The 24,848-nt window shown below is 36.5% G+C and overlaps 1 protein-coding gene across 1 annotated transcript in view; it reads right to left on the bottom strand.

Moving 5' to 3' along the window:
* Positions 1 to 24,848, bottom strand: part of LAMA2 (laminin subunit alpha 2) — a 421,382-nt gene that overhangs the window by 218,101 nt on the left and 178,433 nt on the right. Inside the window, exons 15-17 of the mRNA XM_040965651.1 lie at positions 17,429 to 17,540; positions 11,813 to 11,926; positions 7,261 to 7,388 (exon numbers count right to left, since the gene is read on the bottom strand). Coding sequence (XP_040821585.1) covers positions 7,261 to 7,388; positions 11,813 to 11,926; positions 17,429 to 17,540 — 354 coding nt within the window. The remainder of the gene's footprint in view (positions 1 to 7,260; positions 7,389 to 11,812; positions 11,927 to 17,428; positions 17,541 to 24,848) is intronic.

Genomic DNA, 24,848 nt, shown 5'->3' with positions numbered 1-24,848 from the left:
ATTGGGCCCGGCGCGGTGGTGCAAGTGGTTAAGGTCCTCTCCTTGCACGCCCAGGATCCCATATGGGCGCCGGTTCTAATCCCAGCAGCCCCGCTTCCCATCCAGCTCCCTGCTTGTGGCCTGGGAAAGCAGTCGAGGACGGCCCAAAGCCTTGGGACCCTGCACCCACGTGGGAGACCAGGAAGAGGCTCCTGGCTTCGGACCGGCATAGTATCGGCCTGTTGCGCTCACTTGGGGAGTGAATCATCGGACGGAAGATCTTCCTCTCTGTCTCTCCTCTCTGTATATCCGCCTTTCCAATGAAAAAATAATAAAAATAAAAATCTTTAAAATTTTCTATCATTTTCTTCATTTCTAATTTTTTTATAAAAAAGAATTACCAGACACACAAGATGTACAGATTTATAGGATACTACGTGATGCTTCATCACAAATATGCAGATTATGTGTTTATGACCTTGTTTCCATTGGGAACAAGGGTTAAAATGATCTGAGAGGATCATAGGGACAAATTATGACAGCAAATACTGAACATGGAGCCCAAATAAGGCATATGTGCCACTAAATAAAAACTTTAAAAATAAGCTTTCAAGATATATTGATTGATTTAATTTTAAGGTGATCAGTGTTATCACTCCCTGGGGTTTTGAATTTGAGCTAACATCATTATTGTCAAGCAGAAACTGTTAATAGTTTTTTAACATTAAGCTCTATTCGTTGTCATTTTCTTTAATGTCTTCCTTATTTCCATTCCTATAGATGTATGAGAAGAATTACAGAGCAGTGCTTTTCTCACATTGATTCTGCCACCAATAAGCTCTGTAATCAATATCAAGGCTTTTGGCATTTCTAGACTTTTTTTTCCCATCTGGCATAGGGGACTATTAAGAACTACTACAATCACCAACATGCAATTACCTAAAGAACGCTCAAATGTCTCAAAAAAAGTGGTTCAATCCAATGTTCCTTTAAATTTGCCTTTTGTCTTGGAGTATATTTCTGCAAGTACTAATTTACTTTATTTTTTATTGTCTAAATTTATTTGACATACAAGGGTAGAGTGGGGTGCAGGTTTTCCATTACTGTTTCACTAGCCCCTAATTCTTGTAACACCTTTTGGGGTGAATCAGTCTAAATCCAAGAGTCAGGCACTTTACCCGAGGTTCCCAGATGACTGGCAGGGAGCTACACTTGAGTCCTCATCTACTGACAGGATGTACAGTAGCAGAAGCTGGATCAGAAACAGAGCCGGACTTCAAGCAGGCATTGAAGCTGAACCTGCTGTACCACAGTGCTCAGCCGCCACAAGCACCAATTTCAGTCAATAACTCGACTTCCTGAATGAACCCCAAAAATAAGTTCTAGAAATGTCTCATTCCTTCAAAAATTTTAATTTTAGCATTTATTATGCACACAATGCAGTACAAGTCACAAGGATTTTAGAATATTACCGTCAACAGAACTTGTGGAGGCACTGTGTGAATCTTTAATATTATTATGTGACTGAAAAAAAATTATAAAAACTGTGATAATGTGATATATTCAAACACATCCAAAATGCATGGGCAAAGATGCTTATGTGATTATTTCATATCTCATTTAATCTGTGAGCTACAGGACACAGGCAATAATGAATATGCATATCTGAAACATTTGCATTTTCCTTTCCTTCTCCAGAGATAACCTTCACCACCTACTTGCAACCTATAGCTGGAATACACATTATCAAGAGGAAAAGGCCAAGAAAACAGTGGACACTGAAAATAGCAGATGGAGTTGATATATTTGTATCATTTATATATTATATGCTTGTCTGTATTCATACATCATAATAATTATACCAATCTATCTCTATCTTCCTGCACATTTGATTTATTTAGTAATATTATCTAAGAAATTTGGAGCCAAAATGCTTGTGATGTGTAAGATTTATGATCAAGGATTAAGTAGATAAATCACCAGGGACAATTATTTCTGAGGCTTATACTGTAAATGAAGGTTGCAGCAACCTTTAGCTCCTCTCTGCTCCCCTTCCACCCAAATAACATGGGAAAAAATCAAATCCAATCTCCTGGATTACAGGTTAGGTAGAATCAATCTACACGTGAAGTTTTCTAACTTAGATTAAAATTGTAATGATCAAAAAACAGCTCTTAAAATCAAGATAGTTCCCAAGGTCATCAAATGTTTTATTGTTAAGTAACTTTATTTTCAGGGCTTTAAGCCACCAATAAATACTTCTCATTGCATTTGTATGGCTAAATAATAACATCCTAAATTATTTTAAAAATTTGAAGTACCTTAGAATTCAGTAACAGAACTCTAGAATTTATAAATGAAGTATACTTGTCACTATCTCCTCTTTCTACTTATAAAAAGGCCACGATGAAAGCTGGAATGTAAAATATGCTATCAATAGATTCCTAATTCTACTACTAAAGAGAAAAATTATTATTTAATAGCTTAGCAATTACACATTGCAATGAAAAGCACCTTGAAAATGAAATATTTTTTACTTGATGACAGGCATTGTTATAGTGGTATGTATTTTACAACATCAAGCTTAATATGATTATACTGAGTTGGAATATATATATGAAACATTTTCATATGTATATATTTATGTATATAAATATATACAAATAGTAATGTTTCATATATACATATTTATACATATATAAATATGTAAAAACATATATGTATATATAAAAACATTATTATTGGTGTTTGAGATTCCAAAGTGTTTGGCACTGAAGGATGGGAGTCAATTATTGCTTAGTTTCAGGAGTAATAGGATTAGAATCCACTGTCAAACGGAAACTCAGTGAAAACAGACAGAAGAATAGATCATGAATTCTACAACCAAAACCCTTTCCCTAACACTTTCTCTTCCGTGTAACATGTGATTGTGTCCCATCTACAATCTCAAGAAATGATATACTTCTAAAATATTAGTATAAGGATAGCATGATTCAATAAGTAGCTATCTCTGATGAATTGACACTATTCCTATGCTGTTTTCTCTGGGAAGGAAATGCATGAAGTGAGCGAATGATCACATACAGTGTTACTGCTTTTCTTAGTAAGAGTTAGTGTGGATCAATGAGTAGGTGGCTGGTTTGGATGATGCCTTTCAGCCATGGTGAATGAACAGATTTTCCATTATGTGGTGCGACCATTTACTTACATGCCAAAAAGAGAGTTTTGTGTCCCGCTATGGCCAACTTGTGGCTGAGACTCCATTAATTGGGAATTAAACCTAATTATTTTCCATCATTATTGTCTCACAGATTTCTCTTTTATCTACTTCCTGTTACCTGGCAGCTTACCTCACGTTTCATGCTTTCGAGGCGTGTACCCTAAGCAATAGAAATGCACCACGATTTTCTCAGGACCTTGAGTTATCCGGCGGGTCAATCAATTCTCTCTAGCTCTCTCTCACTTAACATTCAATGTGTATATTTCTTAAAAGATGGCTGCCATGGAGACTGCAGAGCATATACACACAGGAGGACACGTCTCAGTGTGACACAATACCTCATACCCTGAACAGGTAACTTAGCAAGAGCCAGCCTTTAATAGAGCCCACCACGGCTAATCACTGTTTTAGGTGTCTCACATATTTTAAATATATAAGTTACACAATGACCCTCTAAGTGAGCACACTTTACAAAACCAATGACCAAAAACAAAAACAAAACAAAACAAAACAAAACAAAAAACTGAGGAAGAGTTTATATAACTTGGCAAAAGTTAGTGCAGAACTGAGGGTTAAAGCCAGAAATCCTAGCTCTGGGGTAATGATGCCACGTTCCCATTTAGCACCTTCATCTATTAATCTATAATATGCATCTTATTTCTTATTTTAAAAAATATATTAAATAACAAAGATATTGCCTGGCACAATGCCTGGTTAGAGGGATAATTCACTAAATACTGGTTCAGTCTTTTCTTTCCCAAACAATAAATAAATAAATAAGGTAGAAAATTCTGAAAGAAGGGGATACACTGAATTGTAGGAGACACACATATAATGAAGACTTGTAAACTTAATTACAGAACTTTGTTTTTTTTGACAGAACTATTTTGAAGTCTTTAGCTATTAGCATTCATTAAAACTACCAATAAAGGACTATTTTAACTAGGATCACCTTCAGTAAGATCTCTGAGGACAAACTGCTTGCTGGAAACTTCACTTTAAAAGACTGTACCTAACAAACAACAGTTTAAAAGTAATTTAAATTTTCCCTTTCCAAACATCACTACAGAATTAACAACTAGCTAGTACCAATAAATATAAAAGATGTTTAAAGTTATGGCTACTTGATAATTTTAATTATTTGGAAAGTATGTCATAATTACTAAGCACCTAAGAAAGTTCACCATGAAGAATGTACAGTTATTTAACATTGCTTACTAGTGAAACATTTTAGCTTTGACTAAAAATTGTGTGTCCATTTTATAAAAATTTGCTTTAGGATCTAATTTCTTAGAGGGTTGCCATGCATATATATGAGCCACAGCAGCTAAAACAGCATTCTCCTAAAATGTAAAGGGGAAGATGAAGCTAAATTATATTTTTATATCATTTAAAAGTGCATTTTAAAAAATTAATGATCTCGAGAGAATCAAGATGGCGGAATAGGGTAAGGACATGTATAAACAGAGGGAAAAACATTTAATCAGGATGAAGCAGAGATGACACATTCCAGGAAATAGGAGAGGACAGAACAACAGCAGAGGGATGCCTGGAGACTGACAGACACAGGAGAGCAGCGGATACAACGGTGTGGTGTTGCGGTGTGTTGCGGTGACTGATATTCCAGTAGCATTCAGCTAACATTTGAACTCCACCAGCAGCCGGAACTTCACCAGCAACCAGGTGGGAAGGGACTTTCTCTGGGAGCTTGGGAGGTGAACCCAGACAAAGAACCATCTGTCCTGCTGCTCTGTTTGATTTGACTAGCAGCAAAGACAGAGCAGCAGATCCCAGACAGGCAGTGCGAGAACAGGGTGAATTTCACAGCCCAGTCAGTCCCCTTGAGCTGAATTGGATGCCATTTTGCCTAAGGAGGCAAAGGCAAGGGAAAGGACTGAGCATACACTGAGCTGGGAGTGAATTCCTTTCTGACTCGGTGAACTGCAGCAACATGGCATTCTACAGGTTCTACCCAAGACAGGACTGGGTAGCCCTCAGATCTGACGGCCAGCAGATCAAGAACTCTAGTAGTGGCATGTCAGGCGCCATTTTCTACACTGTGGCAAGAGATTTAGGACTGCAGGGGACAGCAGTGAACTGCACATGTGCTGAGCTTGTGAGAACTTAGTGACTTAGTGAGTTCCGTGAATTGCACTGGTCCCGCAGGAAAATAATACCAACTGTGACATCCTAGGGGTTAAAATTGGTCCGTGTGGCATTCAGACCTAACATCCAACAGGTTCTAGAAAGGTAATGCCACAAACAACCTAGCTATATAGCACCTGGTGTCTCTCTAATCTTGGGACCTGCTCGAACCAGAAGTGAATGGTTGCAAAGACAACAGAGCCTATGATACTGTGTCACATAATGCAATGTAATTAAACAAATAAATAAATAAATAAACCCCCCCCCCAAAAAAATAATGAAAAGGAGAGCAGCAGAGAGTGAAACCAAAAAAATTCTCAGGAGTTGAATTTATGTAGACAAGTCGACAATTTCAAATAAATATATTAATTAACCTTAACAACAACAAAAAAGATGCTCTCTTGACAGATAAGAGGAATAGCACCTACCAAAATCAAAGGCAAATGTGAAGAACATCCTGGTAAAATGACAACAGAAGACTAAACCAATGAACAACCCATTCCTAAAATGATAGGACCAAAGTACCACCCATACATATTAACCCTGAATGTAAATGGCTTAAGCTCAATCAAAAGTCATAGATTAGTAGACTGGATTAAAAACAAAACAGCATCTATTTGTTGTCTAGAAGAGACACATTCCACCAACAAATATCAGTGGAAACTATATCACATGTTTTCGATTAGTTTCATCTCTTCAAAACACTTTCTTCTGATTAAATCATTCTATGACTCATAGATCATACAGTAACTTCATTTTCTTCAAGAAGGTTTTTGATTCTCATTTCTTCAGCTACACGTTAGTCATTTAACAGCATGTTATTTAACTTCATGGTGTTGTTCATTTCTTTTTTCTTCCTAATGTTGATTTTGTTTTGTGGCTAAAGGAACGTATAGTAGCTGTGTAATGGAGACTGTCATATCTAGTAACATGTTATTTAACTTCATGGCATTGCAAATTTCTAATTTTCTTTCTATTGTTGATTTTGTATTATAACTTTTCATTTGAGGGGATGCATAGTAGCTGTGAAATGGAGACTAACATCCAGATGTGAGGATACTATGTAGTATGCATTTCTACTTCCAGACAAAGATGGACTTACAATGAAACTGTTTCCTATATCTTGACAATAGGATGCTGGACTCTCTGCCATTGTCCATGCCCGCAATGATAGACATATGACTGTGTGTGAAGAACTATATTTTAGTAATGATATAGAGGAACTAGGTGGTGGTGGGGGGAAGTGGGGAAGGGATAAGAGAAATACCAGGAGCCCATGGAATGGCACCATAAAATAATAATAATAATAATAATAATAAATGTAAAAATAAATAAATGAATCTTTAAAAGAAAAAAATTATTGATCTCAGTGAAAAATCAAAACAAAACTATGAAACACGGTTAGTCAGAGAATACTATAAATTTTGAATTAATGCTTTTATGAATCTAAATAGTTTCATAAAGATAATCGTGATCACCATAGTTTAATACCCCTCATTATTTATAAAACAACATGTGCCAATCAAGGAATTAGAAAATCAACTGTGTAACTATGAGAATTTTCTAGTTAAGGGTAAGTCAAATAAATATTTTCATCTTACTTTATGAAATTTTTTTCTGACATATGCAAGAATTACAAGTAAATAATGTGAGAGTAGGCAAGAACAGCATTTACATGCATTGTCTTTTTAATAAGTTATGAACATGATGGTGTGTGTGTCTTGGTGAGTGTATCTGTATGTATGTATGCAAAGGCACACACGTGTTGCCTAAAGCATGTCTATTCTATAGAACTGATATAGAAATTCTGAGTTCTATGCACACATTAAATCACCAGAATTAGAGCCAAATATTTAGAAAACTTACAATACCTTCTTAAGACTCCCAAACACAGACCCCAATAGTCTGCGACTCACTTGTTGGATGGGATGTTGAGCGGACAGGCACAGGGCTGACAATCCTCAGGAGTTCCTTTGGTTGGATCACCATAGAAACCAGGAAGACACTGATCACAGTAGGGGCCACCTGTGTGGTCTTCGCAGCTCTGACAAACAAAAGAACATAGGACTACTATTTAGCTCTCATGCAGCAGTATGCTGCCTAAAGTCAGGTCTGTAAGGTCATCAGTCTTTTTCCCAGGAGGAAGATTAATTTCTCAATATTAACTGGTCAGTTTTAGAGTGGGGAAATGGCACTGAAAGTTGATTCCATTTCCAACTTATAAAACCACATATGCATTTCAGTATAGGCATATTTACAAATAGATGTCTGAAATTTACCATCATTGCTTTCATTACTCAAACATAATTCCCTCTTTAAATTTTAATTCCTAAGGAATGAGTGTGTGTGCGTGTGTGTGTGTAAGTGCATGAAAAGATCCCTAAAAACACATATTTAATGGATATTGTTGCTGATTCTAGATGAAATTAAATTGTCCAGCATAAACATGCCCATTTAATGAGAGCTGGGGCTAATCATTGAAATCTCCTCAGACTGGGACCTCTTACAGTAATTTCGAACTTATTGTACTCAGATGGGTTGGATAAGCTTTTCCTCCATTATCTTTGTGAATATATTGCTTGAACCTTGAGAAAATTAAAAAATATATATTAAGCATACAACAATCTATAATTAAATGAGGTGTATATTTTCTTCACACATTTAAAAAGAAAACTGAAATTATATTTTTCTGCCAATTAGCAATTTCCAGACCCAATTTTTTCAAAAATAAAGGTAATTTATGTCTTAAATTCTTCATGTGAATTAAAATATATTACTTAAATCAGCATGTGTTCTTAAAACCCCTCACAGTTAGTATAAAAATGAACCATTCAATAAATAACACAGTGGAATTATCTTGAGGCTTCTAGTGACGCATCTTGATGAATTTTAAAATGTCTTGGCGTCATGTATCCATAATTCCTGGCAACATTAGTATAATAAAATATATCTAATTCTAATTAAAATCTTGGGCTTATTACTAAAATATGATTTTATATCAATCCATATATATACAGTTATAATTTTCCACATATTGAAAATTTAACAAACTTCAGGCAATCACAACCTTCATTTTATGATCAATAAAAGAATTTGCATAGGCAATTAACAAAATATATATTTTAAACCGACACTAAAAATATGCTAGTCTGTGTGAGCACTGGAATGGTAGGATATAAATCAGTGAACTATTTTAAATTATTATTACAATATATTCTAAACAATTTAAATTTGGACTATCTCATGAATGAATTTGTAGAAATCAAATACAAGTAAATATTCATTTAAACACAACGTCTTAGGATAACAGGATTGTAGATTTATTTACCTAGGGAAATATCTTAAAGTTATAACTCAATTATTTAATCCACAGTACCTCTCATTTACATCCTGTGGAAAAACTGTGCTAAAATCCAATTAATAAAATTTTTAAGACGTTAAAATCCATGCCAGTTTCATCAATTACAGGTGAACAGGTACTTTGTGATAACTGATGATTTAAATGAAAAGGGCTTTTTTTCCTTTCTTTAAATTTTCTCTCAGAATTATTTAGCCAAACCTTTAAAAATAGATCATAGCATTTAAATTTAGTACTGGCAGCAGTCAAGACTAAATTTGATGAATTTTAAATAAAACTAAATAAAATGAAATCTGCCAATACTTGTGAGTTTTTAAAGGACCATAAAATTGATCTTGCCTTAACCAGACTGAAATTTTTTTTGTAGAATTCAAGTAAAAACATTGCATAATTGAAAGATCTTGTCTTCAACTATCAGTTTAAGATGCAATAATATATAAAATTTTCTTATAATTTCAAGTGATCTATTTTCTTAAATGTATATGAAAATTTTATATTGAAAATATAAAACAGCATTAGTCCATCAATATAATGAGAATCAAAACCAAAGAAGATGAACCTTTCAGTCTGATGGTTGTTTATTTCTGCAGGTGTCCTGCCATGAGGCACACGCCAGACGACTGTTCACATTACAGATCATACGGGCCACAGGAAGGAGGGTGCACACAGGCCTCCTTTGTGAACATGGATGCATCCTGAGTCATCTCCACTGCACCTTGAATTTAAATAACATTTTGGCTTCTTTTCTAGGATTTATATTATTTTCGTTAGGTAGATTTAGGGAGAAAAGGAGAGAATAAGATCTTCCATCCACTGGTTCACTCCCCAGGTGGCTGCAATAACCCAAGCTAAGATGATCCAAAGCCAGAGACCAGGTACTTTTTCTGGAACTCCCTCAAGAGTGCAAGGGCCCAAGGCTTTAGCCTGTCCTCTACTGCTTTCCCAGGCCACAAACAGAGAGCTAGATGGTAGGTGGGGCAGCTGGGTACAAACTGCTGCTCATATGGCATTCCAGTGCATGCAAGACGAGGATTTAGCCACTGAGCCATCATGCCAGGCCCTAAAATAATGTTTTATACAGTCCAGTTGGAGCAGAGGTGTGAGTTTTGCTCTAATGTAAAAAATTTATCTCAGTTGACTGACCATTTTATTTCAAAGCCAAGCTAAGCTGAAAAACAGTTTACCTCTAATTTCCATAAATCGGTTAGCTAATATGTGGAATGGAAAACTGGAAAAAATAAAAAGCTAAAAGTAAAAGAAAAAGGAAGGTTGAGCAGTAAGAAAGTCCATGCCTCTGGTGTTGTGACACAGCCTAGGGACAGGTTGTGACACTGACATTTCCATTCCAAAGCTCCAGTTCAAGTCTCCACTACGCCGCTTCAGATCCAGCTTCCTTGTGCTATGGCAGCAGAATATGGCCCAGTTGTTTAGGTCCCTAATACCTAGATATAGAGTTCTTGGTTCTTGGGTTTTCAGCTGGCCCGTTCCCAGCTATTATGGGCATTTGAGGAGTACCAGAGAGATGGGACCTTTCTCTCAATCTCTTCCCCTCTTTTGCTCTCCAATACTCTGTTTTATATGCAAATAATTTTTTAGACAGACTGTCATTGATGTGCATCATTTGAATACCTTTTCTTCATGGATTACACTTGAATCGAGGTGTTCAAAATGGAAATTCCTTGGTATGATTTTACATTACTGCATCTGCGCCAACTACCCAGGAATACACAGAGTACAAAATTCTGTCCCTGGTTACTGAATTTCAGACTCCAAACTTCTTGTTCTCAGATTCCACAGTTCTGTCACTTCTTTCTTACAAAATTGTGCTAACAGAGAAAAAATATTCTAAGAAATGGCATCTGTTCTGAGCAAATCACACTAACAAATGGACCAAGAACATATGGTATGGTGATAGGGTTATTTTTGTACTTTTTTTTTTTTTGCATCAGTTTTGAGTTGAGTATTTCTTATTCCATGTTAGTAAAGTTTTAAAGGATAATTTGATATTTTTCCCAAGGTATATTTTAAAAGACTTGTGACATAATTAAAATGAAAACTACTTTTTTTCTATTCTTAAAATGTTATTTGAAAAATCTACTGATTCACAAATTAAGGCTATCAGATTTTATATTGCAATGCAGTTAAATAAAATCTAATATATGCAAAACAAAAAGAACATCCATAAACCTAAATGCTAAATTACATCAAAACAAAAACCCTGAATTCTCATTTTGTATCTTCCCAGAAGCTTTTACATAGCAGAGAAAGTGAGGGGAAATGAGCAAATGAGAGAACATTAGGAATTACTGATATTAGAGTTTGCCTCAAATTCTTGAGGGAAATGAGAGTAGGATATCCTCCTAAATTGGCACAGCTTCAAATGTGTTTCTCAAGACTAATGAAATGAGAAGTGTTGTTTCTAGTTTCATGTCATGTCAGACAATGTAAGACTAACATGTCCTTGAGTTAATCAGAATGATCTATTTGGCATAATTTTCCCATCCAAAGGCTCCTTAGCAAGATTGAAAGTGCTTTGCACTTTGTAGAGCTTACTTTCTGGTTAAAAGCACTGATTGATTGTAGAAGCAGCAACAGCTCTGATGAGTACATATATAGTATATGTACTTATTATTTTTTAATCTGTGCATGGCATTGAGTTTAAATAAAAATTAAAACTTCAATAAAACATGCAATATGTTCTCATTTTCAATGTGAAAAAACTGAGTTATGTCTTTCATAAGGTAATGTTTTACACTTTTCTTATTATGGGGATATAAATCCTTTCCTACTTTAAAAGCACAGTTTACTTTTGGTAGATTTATGGGAGAGTGAAACCGCACATTCATGGTGGATACACATTTTGGTCAGTAGTTATGCTTTATGATACATCTGATTAAAACTCAGTTCTTCAGACTAATATGAAAAAAGCCTTTCCAAATACATGCTGGGGGAATTGCTAATGAAAGAATGGCTGCTTCCACATCAACTCAAAGACCTTTGTTGAGCCGCTTGTTGGCTTCAGTGGTTGAGAAGTCCTGATGAAACACAGGGTCTGTAGAGCTGATTTTAGCAATGTTATTCAGTGTTCTCAAAAGCAGTGAGGCACTTACCAAACATTCTCCAGTGACGTCATCACAGGATTCCGCATGACCAAAGCACTGACATGGTTCGCAGATGCCACCGAAAATAGTGCCATTAACCCTTCTGTGCCTTGGCCAACAAGACTGAAAAAATGTAAAGTTTTATTAAGTTTACAGGACTAAAAAAAGGGAGCTTTTTTTAGCAATAATAAAAAAAAAACACAGCAAACTTAACAAGTGAGTCAACACATTTTTCAGTGCTGGTCAAAACATTGGTATTATTAAAACATAACCACAAAGCTATTCTTGACACCAGAACTTTATACTGACCTTAGTGTTACTGGCAGGTATGAAATTAGAGGAAACAATAGCTTGGTGTGTCTTCTGAAATGGTAAAATAAAGCACAGATATAAAGAATTGAAAGGTGACAGCTTCAAAGCAAAAAGTATAGAAGAGAAATAAGAGGAAAAGTACTGAGAAAAAAAAAATAAAACAGCACACACAAAAGAACTCTCCAGAGAATCTGAGGCTAAGAAGATTGCCAGTATCATCCAGGCCATTTTGATTATCTGTAATGTGATCCCTTTCCCACAGCCCTAAGAACTTCACTTTCAGAACACCTTTGATGGTCTGGAAGACACGCTGCCCCAACTCTTCCAATGAACAACATGAACAGCTGGATTCCTTGCATGTGCAATTTACCTATTTCACTCCGCATTCCTAGGTTTTTGCACGTTTACAAAGTATACTGTTGATGATTTATTTAGCATATATTACCTTGATTGTTTATAGTGTTATTTTGCCATGACTTGCTTATGTTTATCCCTTCTTCCCTTGAGTGGGACACATTTCTTGGTATATAAGCACAGTGCTATTTTGAGCAGTATACTTGTATGTGTGGAAGTCCTGCATGGCTGGGCTGCTGACACCCTTAATTATGTCTCCTGTCTGTGCAAACTATGACAGATTTTAAGGGATACAAAATAACTATGTGGCAAATACTGCTGTCCTCCCAGAACTTATGATTCCCCTCATTGATAATTTCATTTTTACTTTTTTAAATACTCTATTTCTAGATGACAAAACAACAAAATACATTATATGCAGCAAGAATGGCTTTTTTTTTCCCCCTAGTTGAGATTGGAAACAAGAAATAAATCACTGAAGTAACAAAGTATATAGAATTTTGTTCAGTATGGTTAGGAAGGTGTCTTCTGCCCAGGACAAGAGGACTGGAAAGTTTGAGCATCAATAACTAACATACAAAAATATGGAAATAATTCACATCTGAAAATTAGGTGCACTTTCTCCTTAATTTGGTCTGTCCAAAATAGAAGGGGCTAATTTCCAATCCCTTTCTGATAATTTTTCCCCACTGAAGTGTTTTCTCCCTAGATTACAGAAATGCTTTCTTCTTTAAAATATGCTCATTGACACTATGTAACCAAGGAGGGCAAAGGTTGAAGATGTTGAGAATGGGGGAAAGGTTGATTATAGTTGTAGGGGAATATGTCCATAGGGTTTAAATTAATCTATCTATCTATCTATCTATCTATCTATCTATCTACCTATCTATCTATCTTGTTGGAAGATCAGATTTTCAGAGAGGAGAAACAGGAAGAAAGAGCTTCCATTTGTTGGTTCACTCTCCAAGTGGCTATAACAGCCAGAGCTGAACTGATCTGAAGCCAGGAGAGGCATCTAAATTCTGGGTTTGGCCTGGCAATGTCCAGACCCAGATGTTGCAGACATTTGGATAGTCCATCAGGGGATTGAAAATCTCTCTTGCTTTCTCTCTCTTTTTGTCTCGCTCTTTCCCTTTCTGTAGTGCCATCTTTGAAATAAATAATAAATCCTACAAAAAGCTGTAGTCCTATAAAATTAGATTTTTCACTGAAATATACATTAGTTCAATCATATGAATATCAAATTACTATGTTTATCAGCACAATGTATTTTGCTTTTGCCCTAAGACACTGAACAATGAGTACATTTACTGCAACAGGCACACATTTCACAACCCAGACAAGAAATCCCAGGTACTCCCAAATGGAATTCAAGCATTCTAACTGGCATCTTAGCCCAAATATATAAAAATGCCTGCCTCTTTTTTTTTGTTCCTATTAGATTTACTATCAGCTCAAAAATACGATCTAATGTCTCAATAAAAATGACAAATACTCCTTAAACATTATTTTCAATTTCCTACTTGTCTGTCTTTTAAAGAAAAGTATTCAGAAAAATCTTTCTTTCTATGTCTATGAATCATTCCATTATAATCTTTCCTTGGCCACTACCACATCATTAAAGCTGATCTTGTTTTTCCCATCAAATTCCAGATAGCCACAGTCAGTGGACAGTTCTATAACTGCCTTTTTCCTGCTCTCTCATCATCATTTGAGTCAGTTGGCTCTTTCTTCTCAAAAGCCTTATCTCAATTTCCTTATCACATAGGGTTTGAGCATGATTATTTTAACTTTTTAAAAAATATTGGAAAGGCAAACTATAACAAACTATATTCTTTTTTGGGTAATTCTATTCTGTTTGGCAGTAAATGATGGTTTTGAAATATCTATGTTTCGATCAGAAAGACATGCTTATTCAAAGCTTGCACAGTCTAACTCTGCATTGATATGAACTCTTCACCGGATTCCCAAACCTAACATTTCTAAAGCAAACTTGGTTCCACCTGCTTCCCAAATCCTTCTCACCTTATTTGTCCAGCTCTGTAAATAGCACTGCATCTAATCATTCCACTATTTCTCTCATCTATCACTCATGTTACACAGTTCTTTCCTCTCCCCTACCAACATGCATATAGAAGATACTTACAGGTCTCCACATTATGCCATTACCTTATCACCAATTATCAATGCTATATTCCCATAAACACCTTCCTTCCTACCACTCCTGCCCTCTTCTAATACATTCGTCATACCTCCATCATAACAGCTTTTACAAAAGTATAATTCAGATCATGGTGCTACTCTGCTGACACACTTCTAATGGTTTTTCATGAAATTCCAAGTTCTGAAGCTGCATGTGAAGCTCTGTGTGGCCTGCCCCTCTGTACCACTCTTAGTCCCTGCATCACCAACATACTTGCCTCTTCATAGGCCCTTATAGTCTCCAATATTTATGCTACCTTCATCACCAGCTCTTTTTATACTGATCTCCATCTTATTTTCTAATATTCAGTTGAGATATCATCATCCCAAAAATGTCTTTCCTGATAAATTTGCAGAAAATAGATTCCTTTCTCTTTGTAAATATACCCTTTCCCATCTAATCTTTGCATATATATGTTAATATGTTAATATATATCAAATTCTATCCAGTCTATTTTATCCTGTTTACCTTTTCCATAGCTTGTATTTATCTACATTTTCTGCCTGGCATATTATTTAGCCAAACAATAGATGTGAATTTCCTGAGTGCAGGGACTTTATGTTCATCAAATTAATCTTTATGTTGGTGATCTTATCTCTAAAAATAGGCTCATCAAATAATTACTAGCCAAATTACAAATTACAAGTATCAAAACATATACAAGCTTCTGCAAAAATATTAGGAAAGGAAAAACATATTTGAAATATTAAATTTGGAGTAATTTGTAAGATCTCAAAATAGATTCTAAAAGGATTTTGAGTCAGTACAATGGTCTCAAAAAATAAGCCGAAGAGATTGATGTCATAGAGTCATTGGGTTTATCTTAGGCTCATGATTTTCATCAAGCTAGAATTAAGGCATCATTGCAATCCATTTTAAGAGATTCTGGGAGGCCACTAGTAAGAAAGCTAGAGTGACTGGCTTTATAAACTAAGCTCAATTTGAAAAAAGGCAAAAGAGCTGAAAAAGGGAAAGACTCAGTGAGTTTGGGAACAGAAAGTTGGGATAAAGAAAAGAAGGCATTATTACACAGAAGGAATGAGGAGATCAGAGAAATTGCTCTCCTCAGTTGACAGAATTCCCATATGTACTTTAAGATAACTGTGTATCAAACAAGTGTAACAGACACAACCAGCTTTTATTTACCCCCTTTGCATCTTTGTTCTTTCATTCTCACATGGTTTTCTTTTGTAACACATTTGCTACTGTTCCTCAGCATCCAACTGGAGATTTTTTTTTCTAGACTTCTTTCTAAGACACCTTTCTTAGACTATTCACCCTTTATGTGATTATTATGCTCTTCCTATGTGCTGATTCATGAACTGTTTGGTGCTGTGACCCAACTTTTCATAAATATTTGTTCTGTCTCCCTAAACAGATGATTTAGCTCTTCAGTGGCAAGGATTTTGCTGGCTAGTGATGTTACATGATGAGTGTTATATACTTAATCATATATATATGATTATATGTATATATATATTCAAAATGATTTCACAAAATGGAAGAAACAAAAGGTATGATCAAATAATGCTAATAGTCAATTTTATATTAAATGGGCATTTTGACTTATCAGTAAGTTGATGAAAAGGATTGGGGATGACTAATCTAGGAATCAAATTATTTATTACTCCAACTGAAACAAATCTAAGAGTTCAATGAAAGATGGTTGATTTAAAGTCAAAACTGGAAGGCCTATAATAATAGCAAAGGTTTCATTAAATAAACATACATTTTATATGTAAAATCAGATTAGGCCAATCTACCTAAATAGGAATATTTTGAATATCTTTTCAGTATGAAGTTTAGATTAGTAAGTATGGCCATGGATACTACATGGTTTCTTTTCTATCCAGGTGAGTCATGCATGTGACCACACCGTGCACCTTCTCCAGTGGAATGTATTATTTCCAGGTAAAGAGAAATGACAGAGAAATGCCTAGGGTATTTCAATAAATGGTATAATGTGGTAGTATTCTGAAATGTGGTAGACATTCTGATATACTCAGATGATTCCTTACAAGCATGAGCTTACACAATCTCTTGTTTGAAAATTATGCCTCCTATCAAGGAAATAATGTTCACCAGGTTTTAAATTAATAAATTTTATAATTATCTAAAGTACATATAAGTTCCTCAAATTAGTATCTTGAAGTGATACATGGTAGTATTAAGTTAAAATTTTAAGCTATTATATGTTAAAAATATTAAGAAAACAACATGTATCTGATTTATTTAGTTGTTACATAAATCAAAGATCTCAGAAAATTTTTAGAGCAAGGCATTTCTTCTATTTACTATATTTTTGCATTCTGAAAATTACATACTTAGTTGATTGAACTTGAAATTTCTAGGAGTACAGTAAAGCAAAATGTGTTATATGGGATCAAAAAATTGGAAAACTTAAACAAAATTTTTAAAATGTGCCAATTTCCAGATAACCACTCAAATGGACATGAAGGAAAATATGTTAGAATATTACTCTTTTATCATGTATCATGCAAGCCTTTCCATGGGGAAAATCATTCATGGAACTACATTTTCTGCTAAAGCAAACACTGATTAAAAAAACACAATTTCAGGATAACATTATGTGGTTTGCACTCCCTTTGGAAGCCACACTTCAGCAGACATTCATATTTCTCTATCACTTGCTTGTACAAATATCGACAGAAAATAAGACGCTTCTGTGAATGATTTTTTGACAGCAATGTTGGTGGGACTTAGAATGCAGTAAGAAGACATTCTTGCAAACTTACTTCACACGAGGAGCCACTGTACCCTGGTGGGCACTGACACATTTCCACAGCTGCTGCAACACTTGCATCGGTAGGGTAGGCGACTGCAGATTCCAGGTTAACGGAGCTCAACCTGGAGAACAGAGAAGTGTGGGTAATTAGGAAAATATGCCCTGTTACGCTGTACATCTGGAGGCATGCCACTAGCTGCATGGAGAAATAAGGATAATAACTATCCACAACCTGAAGAAGCGTATCATCTCATACATTATTCAAAGTCTGCTCCACGAAAAACGCTGACAAGCTGGCTTGGTGGCCCAGCAGGTTAAGTCAGCATCTGGAATGCAGGCAACCTGTATGAGGCAAGGTTCCAGTTCTGGCTGCTCTGCTGGTGGAACAGCAGTGCCCTACTAAGATGTCTGGAAAAACAGCTGGCAGTGGTCCAGGTACTCATCCCCCTGGCATCCACAAGGCAGACACAGACGGAGTTTAGGCTCAGGGCTTCATCCTAACCCAACCCTTTCCTTTGCAGTCATTTGGGGAATAACCCAGCAGAGGAGAAAATCTTCACACCTCTCCCCACTTTCCATAACTCCTGCTTTCAAAGAAATATATATATATTTAAAAGTTGACAGTTACCATCACCATCAAATGATGCAAAAATACGAGAATGCTCATTTCTTGGTTCTTGGCTACGTAATTTTACTGTTTTTTCAAACAGGTGGCAGAAAGTTGAAAGGATTCTTAAAACAGAAAACACTGTCATGAATTTTTTTATATTAACATTTAGACAAGAAAAGCAGGAGACTTGGTAATATTCAATTACTTCAGGTTTTAAGCTGAAAGAGACAATGGAAGAAATTTTGTTTTCTGTTTCTCAGAGACAAATCTGTATACTTCAGTAAGAATCATGTCTTCAATTTTGACTTAAATGTATACTTCTGTGGAACTGTGGGCTTCATTTTATTGGCATTTTTATATAATCTGATGAGCTCAGCATATTAACTTATCATTAGTCACTATGTTATAGAAATTATTGTTTGGGCAAAATTGAAAATTTGAAACAACTTTTTATAGAGCATACAGATACAAGCACAACTCATTATATAGATAAGCATATGTATATATACACATATGCATTTGCATATATATAATTTAAATACTTATTACTAGTGTCTTATACGTGGTTATCCATTATTTTATAAAAGAAAAAAATTTAAAAGTTAATTATTAAGAAAGAAAATATCAGGAATGAAATAGACAAAAATTTGATCCTGTGTATATTTACAAGCCTTATAAACTAGCAAAAAATGATTCTTTGCCATCTATAAAATGGAGATATATAGTAGTCCATACATCATGAGCTTTGGTAAAATAATTAAATGAAACTACAAACACAAGCTCTAAACATAGGATTTAATATGTGGTTGATTATAATAATACTAGATATTTTATTAAATTATTTTCAGTGATTGCTGAAATAGGACAAAAATTTCAAGACTAGTATCAGAAATGCTATTTATAGCCCCAGGACATATTAATATATGAACGTAAGCTTTAAATAACTTTAACATCATAAAACTAAATGGCTACTCTTATATTTATTGATTTTAATATGACTGATAGACCATCATAACTTCATAACCATTATACTTCTTTGACCAAGTGACTTTTCCTAGGGCGTGCCTTGTCAGTCTGTTTCTCAAGAGTAAAGGTGTCTTTCATTTATCTGTGATTTATACTTAATAAAGACCCTTGCTAGCCTGGAGAGTCCATGTTGCAATCAAACCAGAGAATAAAATAAAGAGCTCACTAGAAACTTTTAATGCTTGCTCAAAAACGACATTTAACCAAGCTGTAAATCTTCAGTTTCTAAATCTTTATGGCTTCCACCCCAAACCTTTACCATCCCTAAACATGCTTTTCTGTTTTTTAATAATGTTCACATTGTTGATGAAGGTAGGAAGAGTTAGCAGAAAGTGGGTGAGACCATTGCTTCCACATTTTTCTTTTTCTTCTTCCTCTGTCTGGGGAAAGAGGATAAGGAGAGAAGGCACATCAACTTCTCAGCTGCCTCAGTACCCAGGACCGGGGATGGCGACATGATTCTGTCCCAGGGTCCCCAGTGTGGAGCACGCTCTGAGCGCTCTGCTTAGGCAGGTCTGATCATTTTGAAATGCTGTTGTTCTAACCGCTCTAAGGTTGAGGAAACCTTAGCTGACATAGTTCAACTTTAAGTCTCCATCTGCACAGATCTTTACCTCTATTGCTTGGCTGGGTAGTTGATCAGCCCGCTCTGCCCTCTTTCCCTGCCCCTGTACCACACGTCCTCTGCAGGCTCTAGTGGGAGTGAACCAGCGGACGGAAGATCTCTCTGTATCTCATTCTCTCTGTAAATCTGCCTTTCTAATAAAAAATAAATCTTTTTAATATAGGACTGGATTTTATATCTTTTCCTATAACTGTAATGTCATGAAGCACTTAAATAGCAGAATGTTGAACTTGTAACTGTTATGAAAGGACTTTAGTGTTGTGACAATACGGGGGAAATGGTGGGACGGAAAATGAGGAAGGAGAGTAGAAGTGAGGAATTCCTTTATCTGCTCAATTTTTCCATATAAAATAATTATAATAATTTAAACAATAATATTGATTAATAAGACATGCAAACCTTAAGGAAGAAATATTGTAAGTTTCAAGATGAAAAAATGAATGCTTGACTAAGGAAGAATTGAAAACAGAAATTTAAAAATATTTTCCGGGAAATGCCAAATATCATTTGTCTTTTTAACAACAGGTGTTCTTCTCCTTAATCTGTGTAACCATTTTGGGCAATGAGAAATTTCCACACTGAGATGTATTTCTCAGTCATATTCCATATTAGTATTCAGCTAGCTGTTTCAGTGTTCATTAGGTTCTGTTACTTGTTAAATGGGATTTTAATGCATTTAACAGTTTTAAGTATTATTCATGAGAAAGCTACAGATTATTTTTTTCTTTCAATATGGTCATTTTATTTTTTTGAAATGTGACTGCATTCATTTAAATATATACTTTTGACAGCAATTAAGTACTGAAGTTTGGAAATGCATAAACTATCAAAGATCTGTGAAATAAGTCAAATGCTGTAGTTGGTTACTTCTCATTAATTTTATGACTTGGAAAAAATCAGATACTCTGATGAATCAATAGAAATGAGGTAATTATTTGAGCAGCTATGGAAAACACTGAAATTACCTTAAAACACTGACGTGGTACTAATGTAAAGCTTACTGTACGTGTTCTGCTTTAACATATCCCATCAGAGTTTTATATGTCAGCCTCCCATGAAATAGCCACTATGACACATTATGATTTGGCACCAAAGCTCTTAACTAATTGTTTCTGTTCTACCCACCATTTTTTTTTTCATCTCAAAGATCTCTAATGTATTCCATTTAACAGGATATCACTTTGGTCGAATGACCACAAATATTTTTAATCCTGTGAAAGTATTTTTGCTTTTGTCAAAACCTAAGATGAATCAGGACTTCTTCTAGACTCTGTCTGGTGAAAATTACACAAAGTGTTATTAGCTTGATAATGTTGATTTTATTTTTTGAAAGACAGAGTGGAGGAAGAGACAGAAGGACTATGTTCTTCCATCTATTGGCTCATTCCCTGAACAGCCAGGACTAGGCAGACAGAAGCCAGGAAGCAGGTGTAAGGACCTGGAGGCTTGGCCTGTCCTCTGCTGCTTTTCCAGGCTCACTAGCAGGGAGATGGGCTTAACATGGAGTGGCCAGGAAATGAACTGGCATCCATTTGGATGCCAACATCACAGGCAGTGTTTTAAAGATTTATTTTTATTATTTTTTCATTGGAAAGGCAGATATACAGAGAGGAGAGACAGAGAGGAAGATCTTCCGTCCGATGATTCACTCCCCAAGTGAGCGCAACGGGCCGATACTATGCCGATCCGAAGCCAGGAGCCTCTTCCGGGTCTCCCACGCGGGTGCAGGTTCCCAAAGCTTTGGGCCGTCCTCTGCTGCTTTCCCAGGCCACAGGCAGGGAGCTGGAAGGGAAGCGGGGCTGCCGGGATTAGAACCGGCGCCCATATGGGATCCCGGGCGGCAAGGTGAGGACCTTTAACCACTTGTGCCACCGCGCCGGGCCCAAGTGTTTTAAATTGCTATAGCTCAATGCTGAGGCCACTGATGGTTTTTGCTTATTTAGGCATTGCAAAGGCAGGGTGCGAGAGAGGCAGCTAGAGCTCTTTCATCAATGGTTCACTCCCCAAGTGCTCACAATAGCTGAGGACCGGTCAGGCCAGAAGCCCAGAGTTTCAACCATGTCACCCATGTGGGTGGAAGGGACTCAACCACTTGAGTCTTTATGTCCTATATCCCAGGATTACATGACCATGAAACAGAATCAGAAGTGGTGTAGGTGAGATTCAATCCAGGTGTCTGATCGGAGATGTGGGTATCCTGGACAGCAGCTTCACCCACTGCACCACAATGCCTGCCCCATTAAAACAATATATTATGTTTTTGTATTTATTTATTTTTGTACTCATTTCAATGGCACAACAGCAATGGGAAGGCAAGAGAGGGAGAAACAGTGGGAGAGAGAGAAGAGAGGAGAGGGGAGGCAGGGAGGATGGGAAGAAAGGAGAGAGAGACAGAGAAAAAGATCGATCATGTGTCCTCTAGGAGTGCGTGGGTGAGGGAGGATCGGAGAGGCAGCGATGGTTCCTCCAGTGTGAGTCCCACATTAAGTAAGGGAAGTAACTGATAGATTCTGATTCTGAAGAAATTTTATGCAAAACGGCACATATATAAAACGCTTACATAAGAACTCATGGCTTCCTCCCTTCTCCTTCTAATGTAAACTGTGTACACTTCTATCCAACTACCTGCTCTATATTTTCTAAAGATTTATTTATTTTTATTGGAAAGGCAGAAATACAGAGAGGAGGAGAGACAGAGAGGAAGATCTTCAGTCCGATGATTCACCCCGCAAGTGACCACGAGGCTGGAGCTGAGCCAGTCCAAAGCCAGGAGCCTCTTCCAGATCTCCCACGTGGGTGCAGGGCCCCAAAGCTTTGGGCCATCCTCGACTGCATTCCCATGCCACAGGCAAGGAGCTGGATGGGAAGCGGGGCTTCTGGGATTAGAACTGGTGCCCATATGGGATCCCAGCGTGTTCAAGGCGAGGACTTTAACCACTATGCTACTGCGCCAGGCCCAAACTACCTACTATATTTTAATTGTGTCTATCTGCCTTCCCTGAGACTATACTTTGAATGCAATAATCTCTCTATTATTGTATCCCTATTGGGTGGCCTAAAACTATCACCCCATAATAGTTGGCCCTTATTACCTGTTGTTTTTGGTGCTCTATAATGGAGGCTTGAAAGATATGTCATGTAACTATAACGAAATCCACCAAAGAAACTGTGTTTTACGTATATTCACAAATAAATAGTACACAAAATACAGGGCTCAGAATAATCCACCCAGCACCTGATGCAGCACAGATTTGAAGCCAATTATGATCTCAAAGCCACTGGTCGTCTAGGTATCATTTATTGCCTCCCAATTATGTGAGACAGTGAATGAGGTGCCCTAAAGTCTTTTCTATACAGTATGTGATCACTTCCTCTTTGATCTTGAATGTAGAGATCTTTCCCTGCCATTTTACAGAAGATAAAAACTGAAATTTAATGAGATACACGTGGAAGGTGCTCATTAAATGTTTACAGAATATCCTTGGGAAGCAAAGATAATTAACAGCAAGCACACGCAGGCCTCGCCTGCTGGCTGGCTCAGAGCGTGGTGTGTGAATTCCCTCAAGCTTCAACGTCATAATCAGCATACTTTCCTCAAAACATGGTTACCTGGCTCATTAAATTCCAAAGGAAGAAGCATTCTGGGCGTCCATTGCCACAACCGTAAGAGTTCTTTATTTGCATGGACTTTTTTAGACTACTTCTAACACAATTTCTGTAAAATCTTTCAAAATATAAAAAAAAAAAGGTATTTTTTTCCCCTTTCAAATATATGTGCAAATATTTTGCCTGAAAAACACTGTGTATTGATTTTTAGGCCATAAAGACATATGATCTATATCAGGAGAAATTTCTAACGGGCTTGGTTACACTGTGCTGACATTTCCAAATGCTCAGTGGTGCCCTGCGCCTGGAGGGGACTCTACACAAGGCGGTCTTTGTTCGGCAAGCCAAAGATCTAAACCCCCAGTGCGGCTGACCTCCCCGTGCTGTCAGGGTTTTGGGGTGTTTTGATCTTCTGCTTGCTGAATAAACTCCAGAAACTTTCACAGTGGCGATTCAATGTTGTACTTCAGGGGGAAAAAAAATACTAAAGACACCTTGTTTGTGTGCATATTTCATTGGCTAACCCAAGTCATATGATTATACCTATTCTCAAGGACTAGAAAAAGACAGTATCTTCAAAGGATGACACTGAAAATCAGGTGATTTTAATGTGTCTGATAAGGAGAAAGGAAGCTACTTTTGGGACATACTTCTGTATTTAATAGGTACTTGAAGATCAAGGTTTCCTGAATTCAAAATCAAAGCAGTCATAAAACTCAAGATTTAGAAAACCCAATAAAGAACGCTATACAGTTTTGCTAAGTTGATTTCTCTTACATTCTTAAAAGAAGAATGCAAAGTATTCTATTTTTCTTTTTAGCTCATGTGTGAGAATAGTAAAAGGAAAAGTAATAAATTTCATTTAATGGCTCTCTCAGCCTTCTGGAAAAGACTAGCTGTGTAACTGCCATAACTATGGAAATAGAAATTGTGTCTTATTTGATATCTCCAAATCTTCAGGCTACTCGAAGAGAAACTATCCTTTGGAATGAGGTGAGCTCCATGGAACACTTCATGTTTGTATTCTGACTCGCCATGCACAAAACGATCTGGAAGCCCTTTAATTCCTCTCTTATAGCGACCTCGTAAAAGCCAGCACAGCAACTGTCTTCCTCCTCATTTCACAGAAGTGACTGGAGTCCACAGAGGTCAAAGCCATGCTTAGGCCAACAACTACTAAATAGCTGAATTGAAAACAAAATTCAAAATCCTTGACCTGCAGCTCAAGTTTCCCTCAACGCTTCAATTCCATCAAACCATGCAACTGGAAAATCTAAGCTCATCCACTGCAGAAACAACCACAGAAGCAGATCCTCTCTAAATGTCTTAAACCTGAAATTTTGCTGTGATAGCTTCCATTTGCTCGCACTTGCGCACAAACAGTACACCCAGTCAGAAGCCGACTGTGCAGGACAAGTTGAAATCAATCCCAGTGATCTTTTACAAATAAGGGTCCATCTCCTGTGTCTAGTTCAGAGATGAATAAAATACAACAAGCTGGCTGATTCAGAATTCGTGCTTTCAGTTCATCCAAAGAGGGCAAGAGTTTTAGATTTGACACTG

This window comes from Ochotona curzoniae, unplaced genomic scaffold (assembly GCF_017591425.1).
Source record: "Ochotona curzoniae isolate NIBS_2020 unplaced genomic scaffold, NIBS_Ocur_1.0 scaffold_3890, whole genome shotgun sequence".
In the NCBI taxonomy this organism is placed as follows: Eukaryota; Metazoa; Chordata; class Mammalia; order Lagomorpha; family Ochotonidae; genus Ochotona; species Ochotona curzoniae.
This window is presented reverse-complemented; position numbering and strand designations above follow the sequence as displayed.